Source organism: Hypanus sabinus, chromosome 25, assembly GCF_030144855.1.
Source record: "Hypanus sabinus isolate sHypSab1 chromosome 25, sHypSab1.hap1, whole genome shotgun sequence".
NCBI classification, from domain to species: Eukaryota; Metazoa; Chordata; class Chondrichthyes; order Myliobatiformes; family Dasyatidae; genus Hypanus; species Hypanus sabinus.
The window spans coordinates 52362029-52375762 of NC_082730.1; the positions used below are offsets into that span (position 1 = coordinate 52362029).

At 40.5% G+C, this 13734-nt stretch overlaps 1 protein-coding gene across 1 annotated transcript in view; it reads left to right on the forward strand.

Annotated features, from left to right (window-relative positions):
- The window catches only part of ppfia4 (PTPRF interacting protein alpha 4), a 219228-nt gene that overhangs the window by 130745 nt on the left and 74749 nt on the right, over positions 1-13734 (forward strand). The window contains exons 9-10 of the mRNA XM_059950617.1: positions 701-784; positions 4031-4162. Coding sequence (XP_059806600.1) covers positions 701-784; positions 4031-4162 — 216 coding nt within the window. The remainder of the gene's footprint in view (positions 1-700; positions 785-4030; positions 4163-13734) is intronic.

A 13734-nucleotide genomic window follows, 5' to 3' on the forward strand; every position in this document is an offset into this window, starting at 1 on the left:
TGTTGTTTTAGGTGATAATCAATTGCTAACTTACCCTTACAATAAAGAGTTAATATTATAAAACAGGGAGAATAGATTTCTGGAGTCCCACAACACTTTGCACAACATCTACTTACAATAAGACAGCCTCCTTTCCATATTCTGTTGTGTAGTAAATCAGATTTACTGCACTGATTTATAGCTGTAGCATTCTTGGAGCCGTTCCATAGCAGGTGAATAATGTGAAGCTAGCAAACGGAGCTAAAGATGAGGTAATCTGATGCACAAGTAACTTTTAAAATGTGCAGAAATAGGATGGGAAGCTAAGAATGGATTTTTTTTTTCTTTCCACCAATAATTTTGCCTCATGTTTGAGTTAAACAAATATTCAATTGAAAAGTATTGAAAGCGTACAAATGTTTTTCCGGTTTCAGCTTGTTCTATTACCACTCAGCTTGAAGTGACAATATTTATCTCAGAGAAGTTATGTAAGTACTCTGAAATGAAGTAGAAACACTGATTTTGAGGATCAGTTCCGTGGAAAATCATATTTGTGTATTTCTGTTCGGTGCTTGGTGTTAATTCAACAATGGTGTCATGAACACAGGAACAGTAAAAGGCACAAAATACCTCCAATCTCTGCAAACTCTGCCTCATGCAATTCTGACTAGACAAAACAGTCTTGTGAATGCAGGATAAATGTTGCCTCTTTTTCTGTTAGGCAGAAGAAAGGCATGGGAACATAGAAGAACGTTTAAGACAACTGGAGAGCCAGCTAGAAGAAAAAAATCAAGAACTTGGACGGGTAGGTTATATATTGTTAATGAGAGAAAACTGGGCCCCTTGTTTAAATGAAAATAACTTATAGGAATCTGTATTTAAATATGATCCTTTTATGTGGTTATCACTTGGTCTCATGCTTAAATCAGCTTTTCACAATTCAATCAACTTTGACCAGGAGTTCCCAACCTTGGGTCCACAGACCCCTTGCTTAATGGTATTGCTGCAGGGCAGGAAAAAGAGTTGTGAACCCTTGCCTTAGATGATTGAAAAACTGAAAAGAAAATATATTTATTCATTAAAAGTAATACAGATGTCTTCCTTCAAGGGTATCATATGATATACAAACATATCTTTCTGAGGTTCATAAAACTGCTCATATGTCAACACAGCCTGTGTATTTGGCACAAGTTTGTCACAAGTGAACCAATTGGTTTATTGAACTTGCATGTTGAGAAAATGGTTTTGCAAGGAAGAAATAGGTATGAAGGTAATGAGTAGATTTGTAACTCACAGACTCCTGAAGAATCATATTAATGACAGCTTACAAAAACTGAACAACAGAATAAGTAACAGTGACAAGAAATTTGCTGTTCAGTAAACTGGAACCCTGAGCAGATCCCATATCGAATCAGCAGCTAATTATGTTGTTATACAGTTCATTAGATAGGATTTATTTCCAACCAGTATGTATTCAACCAGATTAATTTATAGTTAACATAGTTCATATTTTAAAAGTCTCAAATCTTGTTGGAAGACATTAGGACATAAGATAGGGGTGGGAAGCTAAAAAGAAAATGAACAAATTTGGGAAGACACCAAAGTTTGTCCTCTGTTATACATACTAAAAACTTAGTTAGTGACTTGTCTGTAACCAAATTTCAGAAGGATAGTTCAATGCACATATGTTGGTATATTAAATGTTCAACCCATAAGGTGTTTAAATTTACATTCCATATTATTTTTGGATTTTTTTTGAGACAAGAAAATATGTAACCCAAAGATATAATTTTGAAAAATGTTGTACAAGAGTAAAGGTTGGATGACAGATTTTCAATGATAAAATACAAAATGCTGAAGCAGAGGATGGGACTTCCTTGAACTGAAACAAATTTCGTGGTGAAAATTCATAGAGGGTGTATGATGGGGTTGAGGCACTGGATATAAAGGTGTAAGGATTAATTCTACTTAAAGTAGTATAGCCTCTCTCAATGGTTGCTACCTGAGTATTCCCTTATCTTTTTAGCTTTTGTTTCAAACTTTCAGCTTCTATGATGTTTACTTTTACACTGTTTCTGGCTTTACTTGCTCAGAATTGTGTGACCAAACAGATAAAGGCAATGAGCCATTCTCAGCGGGCATCAAAAATGAACAATAATGCTCGGCTTCATAAAAACAACACATTGGTTACATCAATTTACAAAAGTGAATAATTATAATCATGTCCCAATTCAAAATAAAAATTAAAATCAGAGCAATGAAGACTGGTTTATTGAACTGATGGTTGTTTACCATGTTGCATAGACTCTTAAACATTTTGATACCTCAATATTGATCCAGCGGTATCAACTTATCATATCTGGATTTACGATGTATGTCAATGATTTGAACTATGGTACTAATGGTTTCTGGCTAGATTTGCTGGTAGTGTTGAGGAAACAAAGAGCCTCCAGAGAGACTTAGATAGTTTAGGGGAATGGGCAAAGAAGTGGCAAGTGAAATACAATGTTGGAAAGTGTATGGTCATGCACTTTGTTGGAAGAAATAAATGGACACACTGTTATTTAGATGGGGAGAGAATTCAAAAGGCAGAGATGCAAAGAGACTTGGGATTTCTTGTGCAAGGTACCCTGAAGGTTAACCTCCAGGTTGGGCTGGTTGTGAAGAAGGTGAATGCAATTGTTGGCATTTATTTTTAGAGGTATGGAATATAAGAGCAGGGATGTGATGTTGAGGCTCTATAAGGCACTTGTGAGATCACACTTGGAGTATTGTATGCAGTTTTGTGCTCCTTATTTTAGAAAAGATATGCTGACATTGGAGAGGGTTCAGAGAGGATTCATGAGAAAGATTCCAGGAAAGAAAGGGTTTCAGTATGAGGAACATCTGGCAGCTCTTGGGCTGTATTTTCTGGAGTTCAGGAGAATGAGGGGGATCTCATAGAAACATTCCAATGTTAAAAGGCCTGAACAGACTAGATAGGGCAAAGTTATTTCCCATGGTAGGGGATTCTCGGACAAGAGGGCACGACTTCAGGATTGAAGGACTTCTTTTTAGAACTGAAATGTGGAGAAACTACTTTAGTCAGAGGGTGGTAAATCTGTGGAATTTGTTGCCACAAGCAGCTGTGGAGGCCAAGTCATTGGGTGTATTTAAGGCAGAAATAGATAGGTTCTTGATTAACAAGGGCATCAAAGGATATGAGGTGAAAGCAGTGGAGTGGGGATGATTGGAAGAATGGGATCAGCCCATGATTGAATGGCAGACTCAATGAGCTGAATGGCCTACTTCTGTTCCTATATCTTATGGTCTTATGGATTTTGGATATACTCAAACTGTTTTCATACTGTGAAACTTAAAAATGCCAGCCAAGGAAAAGAACAAAGGGACAAAGGTTTATAACTAATCCATCTTAATAGAAGAGATTACATTATAAAAGAATTGTAGGATTGAGGTATAAAGGTAAGCAGAACAAATAATGCAAATATGTATGGCAAGTAAGTGGTAATTATCTAGAGCTAAAGGTGAATGTAAATTTAGAGCTTTATGATTGCAACAATACATATTATGAATATATAAGCAAGGTGATTATGTAATTGGACCAATACACTTGAACAGAAAATCCTACATAAAGTAGTAGATACGGCTCAGTCCTTCACGGGTAAAGCCCTCCTGCCATTGAGCACATCTACACAGCATGTTATCACAGAAAAGCAGCATCAACTTTTCAGGAACCCCCACCACCCTAGTCTTGCTCTCTTCTCACTGCCACCATCAGGAATAAAGTACAAGAGTCTCAGGCCTCTCACCATCAGGTTCAGGAACAGTTATTACACCTCAACCATCACTCAAAGACAACTTCACTCAACAGCACTTGACTCATCACTGAACTCTTCCCACAACCTCACTTTCAAGGTCACCTCATCTCATGTTGTGTCACTAAAGTATATATTTTAGATTATTCTGGGGCAAGATCTGAGCAGCTGCTTTAAGCCAAAATAGGTATGCATCCAAGGGAATTTAACTAATGACAACCCCTTTATGACTGCAGGCTCGACAACGAGAAAAGATGAATGAAGAGCATAACAAACGTTTGTCAGACACTGTGGATCGACTGTTGTCAGAGTCAAATGAAAGACTTCAGCTTCATCTAAAGGAACGAATGGCTGCTCTTGAAGAGAAGGTACCAGGAAGAACCTCTGTTAGCTGTTTGGTGAACAGTGTTCTGAAGTGAATAGTGCGATTAGCAAAGAGCTGGCATTTTAAAATAGGTCCCTAACTCGTTTTAACACAAATCTGATTAAAAAAGTCAAAGGAAAAGAAGCCCACATCATACTCATTTCTCCCTTGTCTTGATCTCGGTGTGTGGAATGAATCATGCAGTAATTGCATGATTACTTTAGCTCTGAAAACAAATGCAGGCAAAGTAATTGACATGAATTCATGATTTGTTTTAACATATCTCTTCTACGTCCCACAGCATTGACGATATGCAGTATTAATGATTTATTAATGTGTTTGTCAGTGTTGTTCTCACATTCAGAAATGGTGGTAATGTTAAGCTAGAACACTACAGGCTGGTGACCTTTTCATCAGTAATAAGGAAACAACAAGAAACTACTGTAGGGATAGGATTTATAATCATTTGGAAGGGCAGGAAATGATTATGGGGAGTCAATATGATTTGTGGACAGGAAATTATGTTTCACAAATCTGACTGAGTGTTTTGAGGAGGTTAGTAATGAAACTGATGAAAGTGAGGCAATCGATGTGGTGTACTTGGGGTTCAGCAAGGCTTTTGACAGGGCCTCGTGTGGCACGTTATTCAGTAGAGTTCAAGGAGTTTTAGCAAGATCAATCTAAAATTGGTCTGGTGTTAGGGTGTTGTGAAGGATTGTTTAGTCTAATCAGTCATGTGTAGTAGGGTTCAGTGCTGAAACCTTCACTGTCATTATATCTAAATGACTTGGATGGAAATGCTTATAATAAGTAATTTTGGCTGACAACATGAAGATCAGAGTTGTAGATACTGAGGATGGCCCTCTAAGGATACAGAGGGACCTGCTGCAGATCATCAGGAGAATTGGCCGAATGCTGGCAGATGGGATTTAATCCAGAAGAGTGGGAGGCAATTCATCTTGAGGTTATCTAATACTAGCCAGACATTACTTGGCAAAAACTTGAGAAGCATTGATGTACAGAAGGACCTTAGAACGCAAGTTTTATAGCTCCCTCAAAATGTGGCAAAGGCGGATAGGCTACTGGTGAAGGTAGTTGCCTTGTGTGCCCTTTTATAAGCAAGGTTATTGAGTAAAAGAGTTCAGCTGCCTGAGACATTAGTTAGGCCACACTTGGAATTTGTGTGCAGTTCCTTTCACCATGATAATGAAGGGATGTTCTTTTTAACATCCTAGAAATATTGCAGACAGATTCATAAAGGTGCATCTCTGGAATGGAGGGCTTCGGTTGCATATTGAGATTGGATAGGCTGGGATTGTTCTCAGTGGAGTGTGGGAGACTGGTGGATGACGTTATGAATGAATTCAAGATTGTTTAATGTCTTTTCCAGTACTCAGGTGTAAAGGAGACAAAATAATTGTTACTCCAGATCGGATGGAGCACAATAAAAAACACGATAAGAACACAATTAGGCAGGATGGTTGGGTGCTCCTCTAGTGGGATGTTGGAAGGCAGGGAGACTTCCAGTGTCCCTGGTGACTACAACTGCAATAAGTGCATCCAGCTACAGCTTCTAACAAACCGTATTAAGGTGTTGGAGCTGGAACTGGATAAACTCCAGATCATTCGGGAGGCTGAAGGGGTCGTAAATAGGACAAATCGAGAGGTAGTTACACCCAGGGTGCAGGACACAGGTAACTGGACTGGGTGACAGTCATGAAGAGGGAAGGGGAAAGGGATTAAGGAGTCAGTGCAGAGTACCCCTGTGTCCACCCCGCTCAACAACAGGTATATCATTTTGGATACTATCGGGGTGGGGGGGGGGGGATGATCTAATAGAGGAAAGTCTTAGTTGTCAGGTCTCTGGCCCTGAGCCTGCCCCTGTGACTCAGAACAGAAGGGGGGAGAAGAGGCATGGTATGGTGATAGGGACTCATTAGTTAGGGGAACAGACAGGAGGTTCTGTGGGCAAGGGCGAGATTTCCAAATGGTCTGTTGCTTTCTGGGTGCCAGGGTCCGGGATATCTCGGATCGATTCCTCAGCATTCTTCAGTGGGAGGGTGAGCAGCCAGAGGTCATGGTCCATTTAGGTACCAGTGACATGGGTGGGATGAGTGACGAGGTTCTGCATAGGCAGTTCAGGGAGTTAGGGGCTAAGTTAAAGGGCAGGACCTCCAGGGTTGTGATCTCAGGATTGCTACCCGTGCCACATGCTAGTGAGGCCAGAACTAGGAAGATTTTACAGTTTAATATGTGGTTAAGGAGTTGGTGTAGAAGGGAGAACGTAAGATTTTTGGATCATTGGGCTCTCTTCCGGGGAAGGTGGGACCTGTACAGAAGGGATGGTTTGCACCTGAACTGGAGGGGGACTAATATCCTAGTGGGAAGGTTTGTTAATGCTGCATGGTGGGGTTTAAACTAGAGTTGCAGGGGGATGGGAACCAGAGTGCCAGAACAGTTAGTGGAGAGATTGTGAAGGCAGATGTTGGTAACTTCAGACAAAGTTAGAAATCAAAAGGTTGAGTGTGGAGTGACTGCTGTCTTGAGCTACATATATTTCAATGCAGAGATTAATGTATGAAAGGCAGATAATAGTGCTGAAGATGAGGTAGCTGGTTTACAAACAGAGGCAATGTGTAGTGAGGAAAGGCTGTAGATAGGGTGAAATTGCAGTCAACAGGATGAGTTGCAATGTAAAAGGTGGACAAAATCGAAAAGGATGGAGAGGACTGAAGGTGTTGAATAAGGAATAAGGTTTATGAACTTGCAGCACATTTGCAGATTGGCAGGAATGATGTTGCAGGCATCACTGAATGATGGCTGAAAGATTACAGCTGAGAGCTTAATGACCAAAGAAAAAACATTGTATCAAAAGCACAGGCATGAAGGCGGAGGGGGTGGTGTTGCTCTGTTGGTAAAAAAATTAAAACATATCATTAGAAAGAGGTGACATGGGGTTAGAAGGTGTTGAATCATTTTGGATTGAGCTAAGGAACTGCAAGGGTAAAAAGACCCTGATAGAAGTTGTATATAGACCCCCAAACAGTAGAAGAATGTGGTCTACAAATTATAATGGGGGATAGAAAATGAATGCCAAAAGGGCAATGTTACAGTAGTCGTGGGTGATTTCAATATGCAGGTAGATTAGAAAAATCAGATTGGTGCTGAATTACTGGGGGAAAATTCTAGAGTGCCTACAAGATGGTTTCTCAGAGCAGGTTGTGGTTGTGCTCTACCAAAGGATCAGCTATTCTGGATTGGGTGTTGTGCAATGAACCAGAATTGATTAGAGAACTTAAAGTAAAAGTATCCTTAGGGCGGAGTGATCATAATATAATTGAATTCACCCTGAAACTTGAGGAGAAGCTGAAGTCAGATATATCAGTATTACAGTGGAGTAAAGGGAATTACAGAGTCATGAGAGAGGAGTTGGCCAGAATTGACTGGGAAAGAACACTGACAGGGATGATGGCAGAGCAGCAATGGCTGGAATTTCTCTAAGCAATTCGGAACGCACGTGGTATATGCATCCCAAAGAGGAATAAGTATTCTAAAGGAAAGATGACAGAACTGTGATTAACAAAAGAAGTCAAAGCCAATATAAAAGCCAAAGAGAGAGCAAAAATCAGTGGGAAGTTAGAGGATTGGGAAAATTGTTTAAAAGCCAAAAAAAAAAGCAAATAAAACATCATTAAGAAGGTGAAGATGGAATACAAAAATAAGCTAGCCAAAAATATTAAAGAGGGTACCAGAAGTTTCTTCAGATTCATGAAGTGTAAAAGAGAGGTGAGAGTGGATATCAGACCGCTGGAAAATAATGCTGGAGAGGTAGTAATGGGGGACAAGGAAATAGCAGAAGAACTGAATAAGTATTTTTCAGTCTTTACTGAGGAAGACACTAGCAATGGATGTTCCAGGTGTCAGAGGACATGAAGTGTGTGAAGTTATCTTAACTGGAAAGCAGATTTTTGAGAGACTGAAAGATCTGAAGGTAGATGAGTCACCTGAACCAGATGGTGTACACCCCAGAGTTCTGAAAGAGGTGGATGAAGAAACTGTGGAGGTATTAGTAATCATATTTCAAAAATCACTAGATTCTGTAATGGTTCTGGAAGACTAGAAAATTGCAAATGTCTCTCCACTCCTGAAGAAGGGAGAGAGGCAGAAGAAAGGAAATTATTGGGCATTTAGCCTGACTTCAAAGGTTGGGAAGATGTTGGAGTTAATTATTAAGAATGAGGTTTCAGGGTACTTGGAGACACATGATAAAATAAGCCATTGTCAGCATGGTTTCCTCAAGGAAAAATCTTGCCTGACAAATCTGGTAGGATTCTTTGAAGAAGTAACAAGTAGGATAGGAAAGATGAATCGGTTGATATTGTGTACTTGGATTTTCAGAAGGCCTTTGACAAGGTGCCACACACAAGGCTGCTTAACAAGCAACAAGCCTCTGGTATTACAAGAAGGATTCTAGCATGGATAAAGCAGTGGATGACTGGCAGGAGGCAAAGAGTGGGAATAAAGGAAGCCTTTTCTGACTGGCTGCCGGTGACTAGTGGTGTTCCACAAGATTCTGTGTTGGAACCGATTCTTTTTATGTTATATGTCAATGATTTTGATAGTGGAATTGATGGCTTTGTTGTAAGGTTTGCAGATGATATGAAGATAGGTGGATGGGCAGGTAGTTTTGAGGAAGCAGAGAGGCTGCAGAATGACTTAAATTAGGAGAATGGGCAAAGAAATGGCAGATGGAATACAATGTCAGGAATTATATGGTCATGCACTTTGATAAAAGAAATTGCTAATTTTCACAATGGAGAGGAAATACAAAACCTGAGGTGCAAAGGGACTTGGGAGTCCTTGTGCAGGATTATCTAAAGGTTAATTTGCAGATTGAGTTGGTGGTGAGGAAGACAAATGTAATATTAGCATTTATTTCAAGAGGGCTAGAACATAAAGGCAAGGGTGTAACGTTAAAGCTTTATAAACTGCTGGTGAGGCCTCACTTGGAGGTTTACGCCCCAATCTTAGAAGGGATATGCTGAAACTGGAGTGCGTTCAAAAGCAGTTAATGAAAATGATTCCAGGGTTATCATATATAATGGGTTGTCATATGAAAACGTTTGATGGCTCTGAGCCTGTATTCACTGGAATTCAGAAGAATGAGGGGCGACCTCATTGAAACCTATCAGACGATGAGCAGCCTTGATAGATTTGATGTGGAGAGGATCCTTTCTATGATGGGAGGAACTAGGACTGGAGGACACAGCCTTAGAATAGAGGGATGTCCTTTTAGAAAGGAGATGAGGAGGAATTTCTATAGCCAGAAAGTGGTGAATCTGTAGAATTCTTTGCCATAAACAGCTGTAGAGGCCATGGTTTTATGTATATTTAAGGAAGAAGCTGATAGATTCTGGATTGGTCAGGGCATGAAGGGGTACAGGAGAAGACAAGAGATAAGGACTGAGAGGAAAATTAGATCAACCATGATGAATTGGCGGAGCAGACTCAATGGGCCAATTGGCCTAATTCTGCTCTTATATTTTATGGTCTTATATTAATGAAAGTTCAAAGTAAATTGATTATCAAAGTACATATGTTTCAAATGAGATTCATTTTCTTGTGTGCCATGACAGTTAAGTACAAAAAGCACAATAGAATCAATAAAAAATCACACCCAATAGGACAGAAAACCAATGTGCAAAATAAAGCCAACACACTGTGCAAATCCAAAAAGAAAGAGAAAACAAAGAAACAGTTACAATAAAGAATTAATTAATTAATTAATTAATTATTAAGCAATGTGTATCAAGAATATGAGTTGAAGATTCCTTCAGTGTGAATCCATTGGTTGGAGGAACAGTTCTGTGTAGGGACAAATGAAATTATACCCTCTGGTTTAAGAGCCTGATGGTTGAGGGGTAATAACCATTCCTGAACCTGTGCATCTTGAGGCTGCCATACCACCTTCCTGATAGCAACTGCAAGAAGAGAGCATGGCCCGGATGGTGGAGGTCCTTGATGATGGATGCTGCTTTCCTATGATAGCGCTCACTGCTGGGGAGGGATTTACCCCTGATGTACGACACAAACACAATAAATAGTAGTTTATATACATAGATTGATTGGTACATCCATAAGGAGAAGCGAAGCACGGGAGTATCTGAACATAAGGTGACTGACAGAAAATGATAAAGTAATGATGGTTGATAGTGTGGAGGTGTGGATTAGTGTGTGGAAGTATTGATCAGCTTTACTGCTTGGGGAAAGTAACTGTTTTTGAGTCTGGTGGTCCTCGTGTGGATATTATGTAGCCTCATCCCTGATGGGAGTGGGCATGGTAAATGGGATCATTCCTGATGTTACTGGCCCTTTTATGTATCTTTATATATATATGTGTATCCGTGATGGCAATTAGGCTGTTGCCGGTGATACGCTGGGCAGTTCTGACTACCTTTTGTAGAGTCTTCCTGTGTGCCATACCAGGCAGTGATATCGCTTGTTAGGATGCTCTCTACTCTGCAACACGAGTATGGTTTGCATAGTTCAGCTCCCTTCAGTCTTCTTAGAAAGTAGCAGTGTTGGTGAGCTTTCTTGTTTGTGCACAGTGTGTTCTGGGACCATGAGTGGTGCGAGACATGCACTGCCAGGTGTTTGAAGCTGCTGGCATCTTCCACTGCTGTACTGTTGATGTAAAGGAGATGGGGGTGTGAGTGTTGCGAGTTCTCCTGTGGTCAATAACCATCTCAATTTATCTTTTTGACGTTGAAAAAAAGATTATTTGTCTGGCACCAGGCCTTCCTTCCTTCTTGTTTTACAGTGGTTGGCACCCAGCTTAATGGTGCATTACCACCACCTTCTGCTCCGAAGTGTGGATCAAATGATAGACTTACATTCAAAATCCCTTCATCCATTTTCACACTCTGACACTCTCTCTCTCTCTCTCTCTCTCTCTCACACACACACACACACACACACACACACACCCCACCCCCACCCCCATCTATGCTTTATCCTTTCTTCTTTGGCCATCCTAGTACGCTATTCCTGCTTATCCATCATATCCTATAAAAAAAAACCCTTGTATCCCTTAAGAAAGCAGAAGTACCCTGACCTGTGCCCTCTCACCCATGCCCAATAACCCTGTTAATGTGAATTCCTGCACCCCCAATTCCCTTAGATTAATTCTCATCATCTCTCTCTGTATCCCATACTTCTGCAACTCAGAACTACATGTTCTACTGACTCCTCTGCCTGACATTCCTCACACAATCCTGTCTGGTGTTTCCATATCAATTTCAATGTTTTGTTTAGTCCACAGTGCCACAGCCTTAACCAAATCCACAGTTTCCTCTCTTCTGCATCTACTGCCTACCCTAGTACCTGTAACACTCTTTTGTATTTGATATAAATGCCTCCCTTTCCCCTCTCTGTCCCATCTTTCTTGCCACATTTGGATGATTCTTTCCCAGATTATACACTTAGTCTCTGCTTTGCTGATACTAATAGAATTAGGAAGGGTTGGATCATTTAAATTTCTGGGAGTTATATTTGATTCACGGTTAACATGGGCAGACCATATCAGGATAGTTGAGGAGAAATGTAAAAAAGTAATAAATGTGATGAGATGTTTGACTGGTAGGGAGCAAGTTGTTAAGCGTTGAAGAGAATGTATGTGGCTTTAGTAAGATCTGTGTTGGATTATGGAAGTGTAGCATATGGATCAGCAGCCAGGTTTCTTATAAGGAAACTGGATGTGATTCAGGCTCAGGTTTTGAGAGTGTGCAGTGGGGCTTTTAAAACATCACCAGTATCAGCCCTGCAGGTAGAATTGGGAGTAATGCCTTTGGAGCTAAGAAGGAAGCAATTGATGGCAAACTATTAGGCTAATTTGCAGGGGCACAATGATTCTCACCCCGCAAAAGGAGTATTGGGAGAATGGGAGTTTTCAGAGGGATAACTTTAGTTGGGTAGGGAATGATACTGCTAAACAATGTGGAGTATTTGATCTAAGGATTAAGTCATTCAGTAGTTTATCCGGTTGTAGCTCCATGGAAGATTGTATGGCCTGACGTAGACTGGCATTTGTTAGAGATAAAAAGCAAAGGAAAATCTAAAACTGATTTGGTAAGTGTATTTAAATATCATGTGATGGAGATGTATACACTTAAATATAGCCCCTTAAATATAGCCAATGAACCGGCCTCAACTGTTTCCTGTGGCAGAGAATTCCATAGATTCACCACTCTCTGTAGGAAAAACTTCTTCACACAGAGAGTGGTGAATCTGTGGAATTCTTTGCCACAGGGAACAGTTGAGACCGGTTCATTGGCTATATTTAAGAGGAATTTAGATATGGCCCTTCTGGCTAAAGGGATCTCACATGGAGAGAAAGCAGGTACAGGGTTCTGAGTTGGATGATCAGCCATGATCATACTGAATGGCGGTGCAGGCTCGAAGGGCTGAATGGCCTACTCCTGCACCTATTTTCTATGTTTCTATTTTCTATAGTGGTTATCCTCAGATTTATATGGATGGTGCTAAGGAACCTGAAACAGGGTTGGCTGTACCAGCAAAAGAAATTGGAATCAGCAAAAGAACATCTAATAATTAGGAGTGTATACACTGGAGACGTTGGCAGTGTTGGTTGCATTGCAATGGGTGGAAAAAGCTGGACTAGTCAAAGTGTTGATATGCTCAGATTCATCCTCAGTTCTAGCAAGTTTAAGGTCTTTTCACTCAAACAGCTGGCAAGATGTACTTTATGAAGTCCTTCAGCAAGAGTTGAAAATCAGGGAGGTCAGGTTAAATTTCTATGGGTTCCAGCTCATTTAGGGGTAAAGGGGAATGAGAGGGTGGATGAGTTGGCAAAGAGGGCGTTAAAGAAAGAAAATTTAGAAATGCACATTAGTATCAGCAAAGCAGAGGTTAAGTTTATAATCTGGCACCAGTCCTCAATCTCTTCTATTTCCTCTCCATGGACCAACTAATCATTACTAGTGAAGAGCCCACCACTGCTGTGTCATTGGTGAACTTGACAATATAATTAGTCATGTTTGGCCAAGCAGTCGTGTGAGCAGAGTGTACAGCAGTGGGCTCACTATACAGTTCTGAAGGGCACCCGCTTTGAGGAGGTTGAGGAGAGAGGAGCGGTTGTGCACCCTGACCATCTGTTGTCTGTTTGTTAGGAAGAGGTTATATAAAATAGAGTTCTATGAAATATATGTGAGAGAGAAGTTTACAAAATTATAAGATGCATAGATAGACTAGTTAGTCACTGTCTTTCTCCAAAGGTAAGTAATTCTGAAACTAGCGGACAAAGGGTTAAGCTAAGGGGGGGGGGGGGATATTTAAAAGAGATCTGTGGTGCAAGTTCTCCCACACACAGAATGGAAAGTATATGCAACTAGTTGCTAGAGGAAGTTGTAGAGGCAGTTTCAACAGCAGCATTTACAAGTACTTTTGGACAGAGGCATTGATAGGAAAGGAAACGAGGTGCGTGTGCCAGTGCAGGAAAATGGGATTAGCACAGAAAGGCGTTTCAGTCAGCATGCATGAGTCGGGCCAAAGGGCCTA